Source organism: Eutrema salsugineum, unplaced genomic scaffold (assembly GCF_000478725.1).
Source record: "Eutrema salsugineum unplaced genomic scaffold, Eutsalg1_0 scaffold_2, whole genome shotgun sequence".
Classification (NCBI taxonomy): domain Eukaryota; kingdom Viridiplantae; phylum Streptophyta; class Magnoliopsida; order Brassicales; family Brassicaceae; genus Eutrema; species Eutrema salsugineum.
Window position 1 is genome coordinate 671,920 of NW_006256829.1, and position 18,226 is coordinate 690,145.

Sequence of the window (18,226 nt, forward strand, 5' to 3'; positions counted from 1 at the left end):
TCGCTTTGAGAAAATTTAGAAAATGAGTCAGAATATAATAATACAGCCACAAAAAGGGGAAGAGATATTTTGAGAATCGATGGCCATGGCTGAAAATTACCGGCAGCAAGAAGGCGCCACCACTGCCGCCGTTGAAACCTCTAGCCATCTCTCCGATAACCCTCACCAGAACGGAATGATAGGCGATTCAAACGACGGTTTCGATTTCGTCAGCTCTCTGCCGGACGCGATTCTCCACCTTATCCTTTCTTCTATTCCGACAAAGTCCGCGATCAGAACCTCTGTCTTGTCCAAGCGATGGAGGCATGTATGGTGCGAGACTCCTTCTCTCTCCATTGATAGCCATAGAGTGGTCACCCGATCGATAAACAAAACCTTAGCTAGCTTCTCGGCTCCCAAAATCACGAGCTTCCATCTTCGAACCAGCTTAGTCAATCGGATTCAGCCTGTCGATAGCTGGATCGAGTTCGCCATTTCTCACGACGCCGAGAAGCTGTCTCTCGAGTTTCGTGATCCTCGTGTCAGGGATTACAATTTTCCTGATTCCTTCTACACCAATTCCACTGTGAAGCAACTCTTGGTCGACTCTGGATCTGTGGTGATGATACCCAGATGCACAGTGTCTTGGACATCTCTAAAGAACTTGTCTTTGAGTTACTGTAAGCTTTCCGATGAATCCCTTCTTAAGATTCTTTCTGGTTGTCCGCTGCTTGAAAGCTTGGAATTGCTGTTCTGTGATGAGTTTCGGTGTCTTGATCTGAGTCAATCACCGTGTCTAAGAAGATTGGAGATGGACCGAAGCGATTGGTTTCTCGGTCCAACGGAGATTGTGGCACCGCATATCCATTGTTTGAGATTGAGACACTCTCGATTACCATGTAGATTAGTGGATGTCTCTTCTTTAACCGAAGCTAACCTGAACATCTACTTTTGCGATCTTGGAACTCTTACGCCTGATTTTCTTCAAGGCAATGTGATAAAGATGCTAGCAAAGTTGCAGAATGTGGAGAAGCTAACTGTTGGTGCTACCTTTCTTCAGGGTATGTTTCCGCAATTGTCTAAGGCCTCTTGTAGAATGATGAGGTCTGTGTTCTGTTATTAACGATATTTACATGTCTTTCAGATGTTATCTCTTGCGGCTCTCTGTGGTGTACGTTTTCCGACGCTCAAGGTCGAATCTTTGACACTTGAAACAATGATTGTTCGGTCTGTTATTCCTGGTATAACAAAGCTTCTACAGAACTCACCTGGATTAAGAAAGCTAACAATACACACCGTGAAATGCAGCATCATATCGGTATCTTTACCATGAAACCTCTTTTATCCGCTTTTATATATCTGTTGTTTCATACTGTTAAAATCTGAGATACTTGCTTGATGAAATAGTTTTGTTTTCTGTTCTACAGGAAGTGCATCTCAACAATTACTTGCGTTCACATAGCTTGAATCAGCGTCAATGCTGGAGATCAAAGGACATGTTGTTCCCGGGCTCTATTGAGACCATTTCGATGTTGGTGGGTAAATATGCAGAGTCCAATCTTGTGGCTTCGTTCATGGAACTTTTACTGAGATATACAACAAGTCTAGAAGCAATGGTTGTGCTCTTGGTAGGTTACCTTGACGCATCAGGTTTTGAAGAGCTTCTTGCAATGGCAGCAACACTTTCGCACAAAACAAATGTCTTCATTTTGATCAAGCAAAGCCATGTTAAAAATGTATCCAACACTTTCTCATAATGATGATGTATCAATTTGATCAAAGCAAAACCCTTTGTTAAATATGTATCGTAAGGCTTTAGGTTTGAATCTCACAATAACAATTATACTGAATCTCAAATTCAGATTATTTGTATTTTGATTTTTTTCAGTAGAATTGTTCAGTTGACCACTTTCTACACTTTTAGTTATCTGTCATCAGAGACTCAACTCAATAGTGGGTTTTTTTATGTTGGCAAAAAGTGTATGTTATGTCGGGACATGTTATGTCTCGGTTTTATGTTGTTTCGGGCCTTAAAATCGACAAAAAATGTTGTTTCGGGCTCTTGGCCCAATAGGTTAAACATTTTTTGGTTTCAGCCCATTAATTGAATATCTAGCCGCCGCTTAAACAGAAGAACGGAAACGAATCGACGGTGTGATGCCAATGGCGAACGTTCTCCGAGAGGGAGACGGCGCCATAGCCGCCGTAAAATCAAACGAGCGAGAGATTCAATTGAAGGTGTGGATTTCATCAGCTCTTTACCCGACGTGATCCTCCAACATATCTTGTCCTTAATTCCGACTAAGTACGCAATCAGAACCTCGGTTTTGTCCAAGCGATGGAGGCATGTATGGTCCAAGACCCCTTCTCTCTCCATCGATTGCTCTAGATCGGCGGAACCTGATTCGATCAAAGAAACCCTAGCTAGCTACTCGGCTCCCAAAATCATGAGTTTCCATCTCTGCATCAGGCGCAACGCTCCCCAGAGATTGACAGCTTGATCGAGTTTGCCATGTCTCGCAACACGGAGAAGCTGTCTCTGGAGTTGCATTATGCTTATTCTGGGCATTACAGTTTTCCTGATTTCTTCTACACCAGTTCCTCTCTAAAGCAACTCGTGGTCGAAGGTGGAATTATGGATACGATTCCTACAGGCACCACTGTGTCTTGGACATCTCTGTTGATTCCTGTGCTGATATCCTGTCTGGTTCGCCACTGCTTGAGAGCTTGTCATTGTGTGCTGAACTCGAGCTTCTTGATCTGAGCAAATCTCTGCAGTTAAAGAGATTGGATATACAAGGTTTGGTACCAACGCAGATCGTGGCACCACATGTCCAATTTTTGAGATTGTCACACAGTGATGAGTCACAATGTGGTAGTGGATGTCTCTTCTTTAACCGAAGCTTACGTGAACATCTACTGTTCAAGGCGTCCTCTTTTCTTGCATGAAGACTTTTCTGATCCTGAAACCGGTTTAGCTGATTCGCTTCAAGTGATGGTCTTAAAGACGCTAGAAAAGTTGCAGAATGTGGAGAAGCTTACTTTGTGTGGGGCTTTCTTTCTTCAGGTAAGTAAGCTGTCCTTTCTTTCTTCAGCTGAAATGTTTTAAGTGAAGCACATTTGTCAAAATATGATTCTGCTCTCAGAACATCAAATCCTTATAATACAGTATGTGTTTCTTTTAAAATTGGTAGATGTTATCTCTTGCCGAGGTCTGAGGTGTTTCAATTCCGACCCTCAAGGTCGAAGCTTTGACTTTTGAAACGCTCCTCGATCAATCAATTATTCCTGGTATAGCAAAGATGCTACAAAACTCACCAAGATTAAAGAAACTAAAACTACAGATAGATGACGACTGCAGCACCATAGAGGTAGATTCAGTTTTCTTTGTTTTTAGTATATATATATATATATATATATATATATATATATATATATTGAGAGGGTTTATATTCAGTTTTCTTACAATTTGCATGATGATGAAACATTTTCTTTATATTCTACGTACAGGAGTGTTCTCTTACCAACTACTTGCATTGGAAAAGCTTGTGTACGCGTCAATGTTGGAAACCGAAAGATGTGGCCTTGGAGACTTGGTCTGAGCCGAAACTCATGACTTCGTTCATGAAATTTCTGCTGAGAAACACTGGAGACAATTGTTATACGACTGGGAGTTACACTTTCTCAGAAAACAACAATGGTGAGATATCTTTTGTCATAGACTCAACTCAAGAGTCTTTTTTTTTATCGTTGGACCTCATAGAACATTTTGTTATTCTTTTATTTAGAGGCTCTCTTTCCAATGAAGTTATTTGTGTTTGGAATTTTTTTTTATCAACCAAACGATTAATGCAAAACTATAGAAAGTCTTTGCTGACATCGTTTTTCTGTTAAGATACCGCTACGATTACAATCAATCAGCCATTTAAATTTGACAAGTCGATGGATATTCAATTATTCTTATTTTCTTACGGTCAAACACACATCTTAAGAATCATCGACTAAAAAAGAAAAAGCAATTGCGGAAGTAAAAGTCGACTAGAAAATAAAAATATACAAAAGGAAAGGAAAAGCAAACCTATGTTTTGAATTTTGAACCTTACAATGTAGGTTTAAGGGGGACGTTAGAGACATCGGACATGCAGATGGTGATGATGAGTCGCGACAAAACAAGCACTGTACCACGTGGCCTATCCCTTGACGTACACGTACGCTCTGTCCTAAACCCCCATAAAAACGCGACTCTCATTTCTCCGGAGGTCTTCATTTATTTTCCCAAAAATTGAGCTCCCGTCGACGGAGAACTATCGCCGTCCCGGTCACTAGAGGTCTGCTGGCTCTTATCTTTTTCGCTCTGTCTCCATTCTTCGGTTAGTTTCGTTCTCTCTTGTATGAGGGACTCTTTTCTTCTCTTTTTCTTTAATGGAAGTGTACTGAAGCAAATTTCTTCTCCATTTTCTAGGTTTATTTTGGGTACTCGTTATGTCTAGGGAACCGGGAGGAGTTGAATCGGACTCGGACGTTGTTTTTGGCGGCAATGCGCTGAGGTCTGAGAGTGGAGTGGCTCAGTCATTTGAAACCCTAGCTGATGGCTCCTTACTAGTGAAGCTAGCTGGGGTTGAGCGAAAATGCTGCGTCTTTGCAGGTAATGATGGGATTGAAAAAAGAAATGGAGTTTGGGAAAAGGATTCTGTAAGTAAAGAGTCTGATTTTGGAACTGTGACCCAAGATTTAGATGTAGAGACTAACGGAAGTGAGACTGAGAACGATTCTGATGCAGAATCTGAGGGTTTTTGCGAGAACGGAGTTCTTGATGGCCCAAGAAAGCAGAAACCAAAACATGAGAATCTGAAGCTCTCTGGCTCAGATTTGGTTTGGGCTAAAGTAAGGAGCTATCCATGGTGGCCTGGACAAGTGTTTGATGCATCTGCTGCATCGGTAAAAGCGATGAAGCACTTCAAGAAAGGAAAACTCTTTGTTGCATATTTTGGGGATTACAGCTTTGCTTGGAATGATGCATCCGTGATAAAGCCTTTTCATCAGCATTTCTCACAGATGGAGAAGCAGAGTAACTCACCAGTGTTTCAAGATGCTATTGATTGTGCTTTGGAAGAGGTTTCAAGGAGAGTAGAGTTTGGTTTATCTTGCCCTTGTATCTCAGAGGAAGCCTATAACAAACTCAAGACTCAGAGTATAATCAATCCTGGAATTCGAGAGGACTCAAGCGTGAGATACGGTGGAGACGAGTTATCGAGTGCCATCTTTTTCGAACCTGCAAAATTTGTGGATTATATGAAGCAGTTAGCTTGCTTTCCGAGTTATGGTGAGACTGATAAGTTGCAGTTTGTGAATATCCGAGCTTAGTTATCGGCTTTTCAAAAATGGCAAAGCAATCTTAACTTTCCCAAGTACGAAACAATTCTAAGGTCGGTCAGGACTTGATGAAAAGACAAAAGAGAAGACTTTGTCCGATATTGTCGCAAACAAAACCTTAGGGAGCACACCAGTTGAGGAATTGGATGGGAAGTCGCATTCTGAAAAGAAGCGGAATGTTGAGTCTTCAAATTCCGGTAAGCCTGAGAAAAAGAGAAAGAACAACCGGCAAAAAGAGGCTTCAGCATCTAATAATTCTGATGAGGAAATTAATTGGTCAGTGGGTAGGAAACTGCAAAAGGTGGCTACCCCATGTTTTGCAACTGAGGCTATCTCTTTGAGAGTGGAACGCGAGTTGATTTCTTTAGTTCCTACACCAAACGTTTGCAGTTATTCTAATTCTACTTCAAAAGTGGAAGTTGAGAGCAAGAAGAGGGAGAAGCCTGAACTTGAAGAGCTTGCCCAAAAAATGATTTCTTCAAAAGATCAGATCGTACCTGATGAGATGCTCTCGAGCTTTCACGAAGACAAAACCGCAAAGGGGATACCTGAATCAATCAGCATAGACCCCTCGAATTATGAAGGTTTTGAAAAGGTCATTGAGGAAATATCTTGCGATAAACTCAATGATGACTCTAAGAAGGCGAGTATCACTGAGACATCAGTATCTAGGGATGTGAAACTCTCTTCAGAAAAGAAGATCCTACCTGCGAATAAAGAATCAGCTGGTTCAGGCTCGAAAGAGCAAACAGACTGTTGTGCAGATTCATCAGCACCCTATGCATTGATCCTCAAGTTTGCGGATTCAGGAAAGATTCCATCCGAAGAAAAGCTGAACAGCATATTTAACCGTTACGGTCCCCTTAGAGAATCGGAGACTCAGATCATGAAGAAAGGCAAGAGAGCCAAAGTGGTGTTTGAAAGTGGCGAAGACGCAAAGACTGCCTTCAGCAGCTCCGGGAAATACAGCATCTTTGGGCCTTCTCTTCTAAGTTACAGCCTCAAGTTTGTTTGCCCAAAAGCCAAACAGAGCAACACCATAACCACTTGAAAACGAATTTGTAGACGTCTGATTAATTTCAAAGTGTAGATTTTGACATGATTAGAAGAGCTAATTGTTGTGATGAGACCAAATCGCAATATTTGTAAAGAGCAAAAGATTCTTACTGATTCAAGGCAAAGATTTTGGATGTTTAAGATTAGGCAGAAAAAGGCAGAAAAACCACTGATCATAAGATAGAAACTATTTCAAAAGTATATAAGATCGGGACTAAACTCAAAATTCATAAAAAAACGGTAACACAGCAAGTTTTGAATCTTAAAGTAGAATAGAACAGAACACAAAGAGTTCTTTTTGATTGAACTACCAAAAGGTGCTTATAACATCAAAATAAGTTTCAAAAGTCTGACGCCTTGTTTAAGATCTTGGCTTCTCCTTCTTTTCCTTGAAGAGGGCCAAGAGTGAAACTCCAGACACCTTCACGACCTTGAACCTAACTCCGGGAATATCTCCGACGGCATGACCCTTACGACCGAATCCAGCAATCAAGACCTCGTCCTGCAACGACATTAACAAACAACGATTCAACATTTGACAGAAACTGATTCAACATTTGACAGAAACTAATTCACGTTTGATAATTAGGTTAAAAAAAGGCATGTCAATTCGACTTACGTTTTCCTCGATGTAGTTCAAACAACCATCGTTGGGGACAAAAGCAGCAATCTTCTTTCCGTTCTTGATGAGCTGAACTCTGGCACACTTACGGATAGCAGAGTTAGGCTGCTTAGCCTCAATACCGCTGCATAATCAAACACAAAGTCAGATCTGCTACAATGTCGAAACTCAAAAAAGCAGATAAATGAAGCCTGTTTTTTTTTATAGAAAAAAGGCCTTACATTTTCTCGAGTACGATTCCTTTGGCGTGAGATGATCCAGCGAAAGGCTTCTTCCATTCATTTCCAAGGTGAGACTTCTTGTACTGCTTGTCTGCCCACCTCTGGTTAATCCGAAGTCTCTTGAGCTTGCGCCCAGCTCCCATACCCCTTGTCTTACTGTTACATTACCCCACAATATACAACATTCAGCTTCGAGATCATAGGATAGGAAAAATATAAACTTTAATAACTAGAGCGTAGAGAAAATCAAACAACCAGTCATCTACCACATGGGTTCTATTATACTCTTTATCTCAAGATTAGCTCGTATCTATTGGGTTAAGCACTTAGCAAAATTATATATAGTCTATTGCGGATCCATAAGGAAAAGAAAAGAAAATGGGTAAAATACATATCGAGAAAAGAACACACATTGCCACAATATTCCGATAGAAGTCATTGATTGTCAGATGCCACAATAAAAATTCGAGTCATAACACCATTTCCAACGACAAAAAATTAGAGCAGATTCGACTAAATCACTCATAATTCACGAAAACAATGGGAAAAAACAGATTGCTAAAACGCTAAAAGAGCAAATAGAGAAACAAGACAAAGGATCTAAGAGAGGAGAAACGTACCCCATGTTTGTAGATGGAGGAGAAGATCAACAGCAAAGAGGTATTCGCAGCAAGCAAGAGGAGATAGCTTTAAAGCGGCTGTGAAAACCCTAATCCCAGTGAAGGCAGTGACTCCTAATATATGTGAAGCTGGTGGCTATACCTCAGGCGATTTATTAAAACTCGATCCATTAATACAAAGGCCCATCACATATTGGGCTTTTTAAATTGCCTAAATCATTTTCTTTAAAAGCTCATATTCTTCTTAAACGTTGGATCTAACAGACGGTCCAGATGACGTATACGTATATGTCTGTTCTCTATAATCTATACGGCCATACAGGGAATAAATACCTCCTTCATCTTAAAGCATACGCTGGACACGAGTCACGTGGACCTACCCCACCATAACCTACAACTACCACCACGTCAGCATAACCCAGTAATCCTTACGAAACCGGCTGTAACAGGTAAAAGGGACACACACAGAGTAAACCGCCCACACGACACTCGCTGGCTCAGCCGGTCCCCACCACTTAACCGTCGATGCCACGGCAGACCGACGTGTACAAACGAGAAGCGTTTATTTAAAAAAGGGAATTTTGATCCAGTGGTCCATAATTTATTAATGCTCCAGCTAAAAAAAAATAAAGATGAAATTAAGAAGAGAGAGAGAGTGAGAGCTCGAGACTCTCGTCAATGGCGGACTGAGACTTTTTTACCTAAACCAGTCAAATCAAGGAGGCGACGGAGAATATTGAAAAGGAAGAAGAACATGAGGTAAAAGTTTGGCTGAAGAATAAAGTGGCGATTCGAATCAGACCATAGTATTGTTGTTGTGTCTAGCTGTTTCTACTTCATTAGGTAAGATAAACTTTTGTCTCCTTTCGCTTTCTTTAGTAAAAAGAGAGATATGATTCGTTGTTGAAATTCTTTTTCCGAATTATTTAATAAAATGGAGAGCTTGAAACTCACGCTTACTAGTAGCAAAGGTGTCATTGGCAGCTTATTCTCGCGCATCTTCTCTCTGTCGCTTTTTGTTTCTTTAAATGTTCGTCTGTCTTATCATAAAACTGAATGTTCCTGTTGGTTCGGGTTTAGGTTCAGATTAGGGATTTTTAGGTTGGAGCGGAGTTTGAATGCTGCTGAAAAAATCGAGAGATTGAGAAGATGGAGGAGATTAGAGGAGTGCCTACGTGGCAGGAAGAGCTGGCGAGTCTCGTTGACGCCGGATTGCGATACGACGGAGCGCCGATCGATTTCACGGCGGCTACTGAATCCGGGTCAAAGCGATCGGGTTTTATGTCGGTGGATGGATCCGGATCCGAAGCAAAGGAGACGTTGAAAGATCAAGTGACGGGGTTTATGACATCGTGGGGAGAGATGCTTGTTGACCTCTCGAGAGGATGCAAGGACATTGTTCAGCAGACGGTGGTGACCGATGACTCGTTCGTCGTGCGGAAGCTTGGGAAACCGGCGGCTAAAGTTTCGAAGAAGCTTAGCTTTATGAACGACTTCTTGCCTGAGGATCGTGATCCGATTCACGCATGGCCTGTGATTTTCTTCGTCTTCCTCTTAGCACTCGCAGGTAAATCAGTTTCATCTGTTTGCGAAATTGGCTTAGTATTTTTGTCTACTACTCAGAATCTTATTCACAATAGTAACCTGTATTTATGTCAACTCTCTGCATGCAGTTAAATTGCAATGCCATGCTCTTAACAGTTATAGAAATGTTTAGAAGAAAGCTACTAGATATTGGGATACATCTTTGAGGAATTTTTGGGATTAGAGATGTTTAGCTTATCGCTGCATATATAAAGCTAAATAGCAGTATTGTAAGAGACTCTTTTAGTGCAATGGTTTGATTCCTTGCATTGACATATTCAACTTTGAAGTGCAGCATTAAGCTTTAGTCCGGAGCAGGATAGACCAGTGCCAGTGATAACAAAACTGCGAATACATCCTACCGGTGCAACCCGTGTACAGCTTCCAGATGGTAGATATGTCGCTTACCAGGAGCTGGGTGTTTCAGCTGAAAGAGCAAGATACTCTTTAGTTACGCCTCATTCTTTTCTTTCCTCTCGACTTGCAGGTATCCAAGTAGTTTTCCATCTGTTTCAGTTACTTCCCATTACGTTTAGCTTTTGTCATCTAATGATTGAAATTACCTATGATGTTCCAGGCATCCCTGGAGTGAAGAAATCATTGCTTGAAGAGTATGGTGTCCGTTTAGTGTCATATGATCTTCCAGGGTTCGGAGAGAGTGACCCTCATCGAGGTCGAAACCTTAGCTCATCTGCCTCGGATATGATTAACCTTGCAGCTGCTATCGGAATCGTAGATAAATTCTGGTTACTCGGCTACTCTACCGGTAGTATGCATACATGGTCTGCGATGAAATACTTCCCGGATAAAATTGCAGGTATAAACAATGTTCCTTTACTGCTTTATACGTTTCATATCATTAGAATATTATTCATGATTTTGACACTGTGATGGTTTGCAACCAATAGACCGTTTCTCATTTGTGTTTGGTTTTGTGAAACTACAGGAGCTGCAATGGTGTCTCCGGTGATCAATCCATATGAGCCAAGCATGGCCAAGGAAGAGATGGTGAAAACATGGGAACAATGGTTAACAAAGAGGAAATTCATGTACTTTATAGCACGCCGGTTTCCAATTCTTCTTCCTTTCTTCTACCGTAGATCTTTTCTCTCTGGTAAACTTGATCATCTCGATCAGTGGATGTCACTATCATTAGGAGAAAAGGTATAAATTTCATCCATAGTTTGATCACAGAGCGATCAAATGTGCTTGAAAATGCTCTTGGAGAAAGAGGGTATCATATTTGCTAACTCTGTTCTTCTTTCTTTCAGGATAAACTTCTACTCAAAGATCCTACTTTCCAAGAATTTTACCAAAGGAACGTGGAGGAATCCGTTCGTCAAGGAATCACAAAACCATTTGTAGAAGAATCCGTGCTTCAAGTATCGAGCTGGGGTTTTACTCTTTCCGAATTCCGCACACAGAAGAAATGTACAACTAATGGTGTCCTCTCTTGGCTCATGTCAATGTACAGTGAAGCCGAATGTGAACTAATTGGATTTCGAAAACCCATTCACATATGGCAGGTAATAATACAATGTACATAAATTTAATCTGTAAAATTGATGTTTTAAATAAACCGTCTTGCGTGTGTCTTAAAGGGAATGGATGATCGGGTTGCTCCACCATCAATGAGTGACTACATCAGCAGGATGATTCCGGAAGCTACTGTACATAAGATTCCAGAGGAAGGTCATCTCTCCTTCTACTTTTTCTGTGATGATTGCCATAGACAGATTTTCTATGCTTTATTCGGAGAACCCAAAGGGCAGCTTGAGAAAGCAAAAGAAACTCTAGTCGAGACGGAGGCACATAAGGACACAACTAGTTCTACTACAACCACCAAAGAGTAAAGAAGTAAAAGCGGTTGAAAACTATAGAAATCAAAGCTACATATTTTTTTTCACATTTTTAGGGTTATACACCAAGCAGGATTTTATTTTGGATCACATTTTACATTCTAAAGACTTAAAAAGAGTTTAGTGAAAGGGAATTTGTCAACGGTTTTCTTGACATAGGAAGTGTTATATTCAGCCATTAAACAAGTACATGTGATAATCGAAATAAATAATGGGTTATTAACAAGATTTGCAGCAACTCTTTTACGGCACTTGCGTTCAGTCATTGACCGCATCACTAGTGAAAAGATCACAAAAATATTTAAAAAATCAAAAAAATTATTTAAGGTAGCTGCTCTTTGTAATGGGTGCCATTAAACATTTACATGCAGAAAAGTTATCTGCTTGGCAAAAATAGAGAAGAAAGAGTTGTTTGATCAATGTTTCTTTGGAATCGTAATGATATACATCATGAAATGGTGGCAACATTCAAGACAAATTCAAATAAAAAATACAGAGTTCCGTTGGGTTACGTTTATCAAGCTCATCATGACAATCAAAATGCAGAACCGGAGTTATTAGATTTGCCAAGCATCATATCTTTGGCTTCATTGATCTTAGACGCAAGATAGTGGCTGCCTCCAGCGTCCGGGTGGTTTGCAACCATCACCCTCCGGTGAGCTTCCTTCACCTTCTCTGCCACAACACTCTCCCTGTTTTTTGTAAAACACACCACACACACACAAAACTCAGTCAAGACCACCAAAGAAGAATTGGAAGAAGAAAAAAAAGGATTCAAAGACATGAACTACAAGTTTGGGTGGATATCATGGGCATCGAAATCTACTACTTTGACATAGAAAAACTTGCAGAACACCACAGCAACCAGATTCTCAAACCCAACAATACCTAAAAGGTCAAATGTGTGATCTTTGACACCTATTGCATTTGTCGGATTTATTAAACTACACATCACAAACTCAAGGTTATTCACCTAACTTTAGCTGGTATCAAGCTTTATGAATCGCAACTCCATTTCAATTGAGGAGCAAAAGAAAAAAAGACGAAGATAAGTTTAAGAAGGTGTGACACACCTGACTCCAAGAATGAGAGCAGCTTCTCGCCGTGTCATTGAACCTTGGAAACCACCTTCATAAAACTTGCGCATTCTAGGCATGCGTGGTCTTGCCTTGAAGGCTTGCCAAGCCAATATACCATATCTACCAGCTATAGCAGCTGCCGCTACAGCAGCACCTGCAACCATTGGTGTAGCCTGTGTACCCAGAAAGACAAGTAACGTCAGATACCCAAGAAAAAGAAAAAGGAACACACTTCCCATTGAGATCAAGGAGAACAAGTAAAAAATCAATAGCTATCACAGAAACACAGATAGATCGTCTCAGTATCCATTTATTGTGACAACTCAACATATAACGAAGACTGATTAACACCACCAAAACTACCTAAAAAATCGAGATTCTTAAGCGTTTGGGCAACAAGCATATCATGTCGACGCCGTCTAGGCAGTAAAATTTCTGATTGTTCAACAAATATCGACACTCCTCACTAAAATATCCAGATTTTCCGCAATTAGTCAAAGAGAGAGAGAGAGAGATTAATCAAACACGGCGATGAAACAAATGCGAACAAAAAGGGAAAATTTAAAAAACGCTGGTGGAAGGAAATAAAAATGGATTTCATAAACTCTGGTCTAATCACGCTTCACTATCACCAAAATAATCTCCCACGAGCGTCCAGCGATAATGATGAAGAACGGAAAAAAAATCCAGACTTTACGGAAACAAGAATATACCCACAAACTTACCATTGTTCACGTAGATTTGCGAGAAATAATTTTTGCGCAGAGAAATTTCAATCGGATCAAACAAATGTTATTTTCTTCAATTATCGAATTGGGGATGCGGATGGGTTTAGGGTTCTTGAAGAGGAAATAAAGGGTGATTAAAAACTCTGCGTCTTTTTATTTTTATATTTTGCGTGGGCAAGTGGTCGGTTATGTGAATAATTTTTGATTTTTTTCTTATAAGGTCGGTTAGGTGAGTCAAAGTCAATACCTTCTTCTCCCTCAGAGGGTCATCGTTTATGACATGCTTACGGTTCCATATAATTTCTCGCCAATTGCAGTATTCATATAATCTCCTTATACAGGAAATCAAACCGATTTTGCACTTATAGGAAAATGCATAAGTACAATGCATTATTGCAACCTTAACAAACAATCCAAAAAAGGAACTTCAGACAAGAGTAGTAAGAAGAGAATTTTGGATTTGATTCATGATTTTTTTACAAATTAATAAAACAATAAAAGGTATCGATTGAGATTTTGAGGATAAACGCATACAAATTACAACCCTAGCTTTCTGCTATAAATAAATACAAACGGGGTTGTTCCAATATAAATAAATCTCTTCAATATTCAAATAAACAAAAAAAAAAAAAGGCAAAGCTTATCGTCGGATAATATAATTTATTATAGTAAAAAATAAATGACAGGCGCTTACACTGCACAAATGAATTACGAACAGAAGGGAACACATAACAGACAGAGCAATCTCGGACACACATCCATAAAGTGGAAATATATTAAGAAAAAGACAATAAATAAATACCTCAGCTGCCTCCCCCGTTGGTCACGGCGACGCCGCCACTCTCCACCTTAGGCGGAGCTGAGAACCGCCGTGGTTTAGGCAATGCAGGTGAACTCGGATAAGAGAGGCGTTTCTTAGCCGATGCCTTGTCTGCAAAGCCATCGTTTTCCTGTGTCGTACCACTTAATGGACTCTGCGGCTTGAGCCTGGCTCTGGCTGATTTAGTTGGAACCATGTAGCTCGGTAGAGCCGGTGAGCCAGCGAGGCTCTCGTCATCTCTGACTGATGAACCAGCGATGCTGTGTCTACGGTTCCTCTCCGACAGGACCGAGATTGTGCTTTTGGCGTCGTCGTCGTTAGATTTTCTGGAGGATTGGTTTAGCCTTGAGGGAGTTGGAGGAGAGAAGAAACTGTTTTTGTTTCTTGGGGTGCCTCTTGCGGATGATGGTGTGTTTGGTTGAGTTGAGTTATTGCGGAGTATAGATTTTGTGGCTTCGTTACGGTTTATAAAGCTCTTAACGGAGGCGGCATTGTCGTTGTTTTGTTCTTTCTCGGAACTCTCTAATGGCCGACCAGCCATCCATCTCTCTAGCCAGCTCCAACCCCATGTCGGATTGCTCGGGTCCATGAACATCGGGTTTGCAGATTTAGAATTGTTCTTCCAGTTTTGCTGCAGGTGAACATATGATAATGAGCCACAAATTCAACTTTATGGATGTGTTAATTGTATCTCTCCACAGATGCAGCTTTAGGTTACATTGATTGGATTACCTGATGAGAGTATGCATAGGCCAATGCCCTTTCCCTTCTCATTGTTGCCTCGTACTTGCTCAGCAAATTCGCTTCAACTTTTTCCTTCGATTGAATGCTATCATCCCAGTTATCCCCGTTCTGAGAGAAATAGAATCTATTAGCATAAGTCAAGAAGACTCAAAGATTTCCATTTTTAGGTAGAAAACAATGAACAATTGAGTAAGTAGGTAGCCTATGAAGACACAACAGTTTTTAGTATACGAATAATAATGCCCATGAAACTGAGACGATTGTTAAGTAAAAACCGGTAACCATCCTACACAGATACCAACTAAATGCTTAGCAGTGATTATCACCTCTCACCCAGAATAAAGGAAGAAACATTGAGTAAAAAGAAGAAAATGGAAAGAGAGAGAGAGCAAGAGACCTTCAAGCCAGCTAGCTCTTTGGCATGCTTCTGAAGGAGTTGTTTCTGCCGAGCCTGATTCTCCTCTGACATCCTGATTCTCCTAGCTCGGATTTGTGACTGTACACGAGAGAGAGTCTGCATGCATTTCAAAGTATTTGCAGCTTGCCGTTTAACAACAGATCCTTCCATCAATAACTTTAGCCTGACCAAACCCCTCATTGCCCGCAGTGCTCTTCTTGCCTGTATCAAACAAGATAAGGTTATTACTCGACAAAGCAACTCAACAGCAAAACAACAAGGAACCCAGAAAAGTTTTTATTTTCAGTTAAGCAGTGTCAAACAAAATCAAGCGACTTGGTCACCATCGCATATGAAATTCAAAGGAAGCAAGTTTCTGCAGAAAATTAATCCAATTCAAGAGTCGAATTATATAAGCAAAACATACCAAATAGCCTCTAAATATCGTCTGAATCAAGATTGCAGCCGCTTCTTCGTTTGACTTTCCAGCAAACCGAGGAGCCGTAGCACGACGAACGACCTCAGGAGCAGATGAAGATGGAACTACAGGAATATCGGTTGTTGTAGCATTCACAACATCTGTGGAAGGAGGGGAGGGATTCCTGTTCCGTTCAACAATCACTTCAGCTACTCTCACCTCAAGTGGAGGAGGAGGAGCATGGGGAGGAGAAGAAGATTGTCTGCCGTTATCAGCCAGCGGAGGGTTAGAAATCACACCATTTGGGCTCTCGGGCGATTTGTGTTTCGATTTCTGAGAAAACATCAAGCATCATGATGTCAAGCGACACGAGAATATCATGAATTCGCATTATTAATTGATATTCACAAAAATCTCATACCTTTGAATCTGGGCTGAAAGCTTTCTTAACGCTAGAAAACCATTTTGCTTTTTTGCCCATCTCTTCACCGTTCTCTGTGCTATTTCGTCACACAGAACCAAAAAAGTGTAAAAATCAAATTTATCTCAAAGGAAACTAAATCTAGTAGTGATCTCTAATACACTCCTCCTGAGCAAACACGTAAGACACATTAAGTAAAAAAAAAATTCAACATTCACCAAACGCCACTTAAGAAAATCACACGATTATTGGCAGATCTCGATATCTAGGAGCTAAATTTTGCAATTAACTCAGCAATTGACACTGAAACGACCTCGAATCAGGAACACACAGGACAGGAGTCCTACCTGCGATAGACAGTGACACCAGATCTGGTAGAAGAAGAGCTTCAAAAAGCTTCAAGAGAACAAACGCGCTTCTATGTGAGCTTATCGGAGAAGAAGACGAAAAGGCTTAAGAACCGGTGGGTTTGGATCTTTGCTGAGGTGCGAAGATATCTTCTCTTCTTCACATTATCATTATTGATTATTGCCAAGAGAGAGAGAGAGAGAGAGAGAGAGAGAAGACAGATGGATTCAAAGCTGTGTGTAGAGTATTTGTGACGGTGTGTGTTTGTGCGTGAAGCCACTAATTGGGCCGCTTTTGCGGGGCCCACTTGCCTCTCTTTTTTTACCAGCTTTGTCATCAGTCATCACCATTACTTTTATTCATTTACCTTTTTCTATAAACTTGTTGTGATAATTGGTTAGTTTATGCCTTTATGGGAAAAAAAGCAATGATAAGTTTGATTCTTTAAGCATCTAATTACTTTTTAAATATACCATTTAAACGGATATTTTTAACATTTTATGCAATGTGAACAGTATTTCAAATTAATCATCATTATGTATTTGGTCCACGATTATAAATTTTACTGAAATGGTATATTTGGAATTTTTTACTTTGGCTAACATGTATGAAAATTCTGAAATGTCAATGATGTGTATACTGAAAGCTGTATTGGTCCTATTGGATTTTTATTTACCTTTCCTGAAAAATATTTAATGAGCTTTAACCCCAAGAAACGATATTTAATGAACTAAAACGGGAAAATCGCATTTTAAACTTCGAGGGATCAAAAAGGTAACACTTTAAACCTCGAGAGATTTTCACTAGCACAATAAACTTCTAACCTAATTTCACTAGCACAATAAACCTCCAAACTTAAAGATTTTTTCGCGCCGCCAAAAAACCTGACGGAAAAGTAACGGACCGTGATGGAACAGTAACTCCGGTAACTTATTTTAAAGTGTGCGTAATTTTAATTAGTTTTTAATCAAATTTTAAATTCATAAATTAAATTAAATATATAAAAATGAAAAAAAAAGTCACAGAAGTCATCAAATTCATGAATTAAATTAAATGAATATTAAAAAGAAGTCGCATAATTAAATTAGACATGAGTAATCATCTAACTCGCAGAAGAAGGAAGAAACATGAAATGAAACCCAGATTTTGAATATCAAACCCAAAAACCAAACATAAACATCGAAATTTATAAATCCCAAATCCAGAATCGAAACCATCAGACATAGGCGAAATCGTTACCCCATCTTACCCCATTTTGACTTGATTACATCTGATTCTTCCTTCGATTTTCTTCTACTTCTCTCTTTCAGTTTTCTGGGTTTTACAATGTTTGAACCCTAATTTTGGAATGAGGGTTTTGACTTTAACAATCAATTTAGGGGTTTTGACTTCATTTTTGTCGAAAATTTATTTTTATTCGATAATTCATTTTTTTTTAATTATTGATTAAAAAACTAATTAAAATTACGCACGTTTTAAAATAAGTTATCGGAGTTACTGTTCCGTCACGGTCTATTACTATTCCGTCAGGTTTTTTGGCGGCGCGAAAAAATCTTTAAGTTTGGAGGTTTATTGTGCTAGTGAAATTAGGTTAGAGGTTTATTGTAATAGTGAAAATCCTTCGAGGTTTAAAGTGCTACCTTTTTGATCCCTCCAAGTTTAAAATGCAATTTTCCCGAACTAAAACGTATCTATAGAAAATATCGGATCGGTAACACTATTACCGTAACAGTGACCATCTAATTTTAATATTAATAAATACCTTTATCCAGTAAGATAATCGTTTAATAAAAGTTTTTATTCGTCTTTAGTGGGGTAATAGTTAATATCAAATATAACATCGTTTAACTACTTAATTCATCTGCATAATTCGTATACACGCTTACATTACTAGAACCGCGCTTACATTACTAGAACCGACAAAACATGTGAACAAAATTTTTAACCAGTGAGACAG

General features: G+C 39.7%; 6 protein-coding genes across 8 annotated transcripts; 3 read left to right on the forward strand and 3 right to left on the reverse strand.

Moving 5' to 3' along the window:
• Nucleotides 1-26: 26 nt before the first annotated feature.
• On the forward strand, nt 27-1,887 carry LOC18018021 (F-box/LRR-repeat protein At5g02910). The gene is made up of 3 exons (XM_024156740.1): nt 27-1,039; nt 1,124-1,297; nt 1,407-1,887. Exons 1-3 carry the CDS (start codon nt 80-82, stop codon nt 1,734-1,736), a joined length of 1,464 nt encoding a protein of 487 aa, XP_024012508.1. The 5' UTR covers nt 27-79; the 3' UTR covers nt 1,737-1,887.
• Nucleotides 1,888-2,252: 365 nt separating this feature from the next.
• Nucleotides 2,253-6,415, forward strand: LOC18018022. The gene is given in 6 exon segments (XM_024156746.1): nt 2,253-3,046; nt 3,174-3,350; nt 3,490-3,679; nt 4,090-4,349; nt 4,442-5,417; nt 5,419-6,415. Coding segments are annotated over 2 exon segments (1,941 nt in total). The 5' UTR covers nt 2,253-3,046; nt 3,174-3,350; nt 3,490-3,679; nt 4,090-4,349; nt 4,442-4,461; the 3' UTR covers nt 6,404-6,415.
• Nucleotides 6,416-6,566: 151 nt separating this feature from the next.
• LOC18018024 (40S ribosomal protein S23-2) lies at nt 6,567-8,029 on the reverse strand. Its single transcript, XM_006398688.2, has 4 exons — nt 7,872-8,029; nt 7,252-7,407; nt 7,028-7,154; nt 6,567-6,910 (listed from the first exon to the last, which is right to left on the reverse strand). Exons 1-4 carry the CDS (start codon nt 7,874-7,876, stop codon nt 6,770-6,772), a joined length of 429 nt encoding a protein of 142 aa, XP_006398751.1. The 5' UTR covers nt 7,877-8,029; the 3' UTR covers nt 6,567-6,769.
• Nucleotides 8,030-8,501: 472 nt separating this feature from the next.
• LOC18018025 lies at nt 8,502-11,500 on the forward strand. 2 transcript variants are annotated; one of them, XM_006398689.2, is made up of 7 exons: nt 8,502-8,714; nt 8,952-9,438; nt 9,751-9,942; nt 10,033-10,272; nt 10,402-10,619; nt 10,727-10,981; nt 11,057-11,500. In XM_006398689.2, exons 2-7 carry the CDS (start codon nt 9,021-9,023, stop codon nt 11,306-11,308), a joined length of 1,575 nt encoding a protein of 524 aa, XP_006398752.1. In that variant the 5' UTR covers nt 8,502-8,714; nt 8,952-9,020; the 3' UTR covers nt 11,309-11,500. The 2 variants fall into 2 exon arrangements, with proteins under 2 accessions (XP_006398752.1, XP_024012524.1); XM_024156756.1 differs by having other exon boundaries at nt 8,533-8,630.
• A 174-nt stretch (nt 11,501-11,674) lies between these two features.
• LOC18018026 (mitochondrial import inner membrane translocase subunit TIM14-3) lies at nt 11,675-13,311 on the reverse strand. Its single transcript, XM_006398690.2, has 3 exons — nt 13,119-13,311; nt 12,388-12,566; nt 11,675-12,006 (listed from the first exon to the last, which is right to left on the reverse strand). Exons 1-3 carry the CDS (start codon nt 13,119-13,121, stop codon nt 11,850-11,852), a joined length of 339 nt encoding a protein of 112 aa, XP_006398753.1. The 5' UTR covers nt 13,122-13,311; the 3' UTR covers nt 11,675-11,849.
• Nucleotides 13,312-13,684: 373 nt separating this feature from the next.
• LOC18018027 (protein IQ-DOMAIN 1) lies at nt 13,685-16,503 on the reverse strand. Of its 2 annotated transcripts, none has more exons than XM_006398691.2 (6): nt 16,269-16,503; nt 15,922-16,000; nt 15,510-15,833; nt 15,083-15,304; nt 14,674-14,793; nt 13,685-14,572 (listed from the first exon to the last, which is right to left on the reverse strand). In XM_006398691.2, exons 2-6 carry the CDS (start codon nt 15,979-15,981, stop codon nt 13,925-13,927), a joined length of 1,374 nt encoding a protein of 457 aa, XP_006398754.1. In that variant the 5' UTR covers nt 15,982-16,000; nt 16,269-16,503; the 3' UTR covers nt 13,685-13,924. The 2 variants fall into 2 exon arrangements, with proteins under 2 accessions (XP_006398754.1, XP_024011840.1); XM_024156072.1 differs by having other exon boundaries at nt 15,922-15,995; nt 16,269-16,490.
• Between the last annotated feature and the right edge of the window lie 1,723 nt (nt 16,504-18,226).

Coding starts and splice junctions, on each gene's coding strand:
- LOC18018021 (XM_024156740.1), top strand. CDS start 80: ATGGCCATGGCTGAAAATTACCGGCAGCAAGAAGGCGCCACCACTGCC. Junction 1,040..1,123: donor TTGGTGCTACCTTTCTTCAG/GGTATGTTTCCG, acceptor CATGTCTTTCAG/ATGTTATCTCTTGCGGCTCT. Junction 1,298..1,406: donor TGAAATGCAGCATCATATCG/GTATCTTTACCA, acceptor TCTGTTCTACAG/GAAGTGCATCTCAACAATTA.
- LOC18018024 (XM_006398688.2), bottom strand. Junction 7,155..7,251: donor GGAATCGTACTCGAGAAAAT/GTAAGGCCTTTT, acceptor TTGATTATGCAG/CGGTATTGAGGCTAAGCAGC. Junction 6,911..7,027: donor TGAACTACATCGAGGAAAAC/GTAAGTCGAATT, acceptor ATGTCGTTGCAG/GACGAGGTCTTGATTGCTGG.
- LOC18018025 (XM_006398689.2), top strand. CDS start 9,021: ATGGAGGAGATTAGAGGAGTGCCTACGTGGCAGGAAGAGCTGGCGAGT. Junction 9,439..9,750: donor CTTCCTCTTAGCACTCGCAG/GTAAATCAGTTT, acceptor TTTGAAGTGCAG/CATTAAGCTTTAGTCCGGAG. Junction 10,273..10,401: donor CTTCCCGGATAAAATTGCAG/GTATAAACAATG, acceptor GTGAAACTACAG/GAGCTGCAATGGTGTCTCCG.
- LOC18018026 (XM_006398690.2), bottom strand. Junction 12,007..12,387: donor GCTCTCATTCTTGGAGTCAG/GTGTGTCACACC, acceptor TACAAAAAACAG/GGAGAGTGTTGTGGCAGAGA.
- LOC18018027 (XM_006398691.2), bottom strand. CDS start 15,981: ATGGGCAAAAAAGCAAAATGGTTTTCTAGCGTTAAGAAAGCTTTCAGC. Junction 15,834..15,921: donor CTTTCAGCCCAGATTCAAAG/GTATGAGATTTT, acceptor ATGTTTTCTCAG/AAATCGAAACACAAATCGCC. Junction 15,305..15,509: donor CGATATTTAGAGGCTATTTG/GTATGTTTTGCT, acceptor TGTTTGATACAG/GCAAGAAGAGCACTGCGGGC.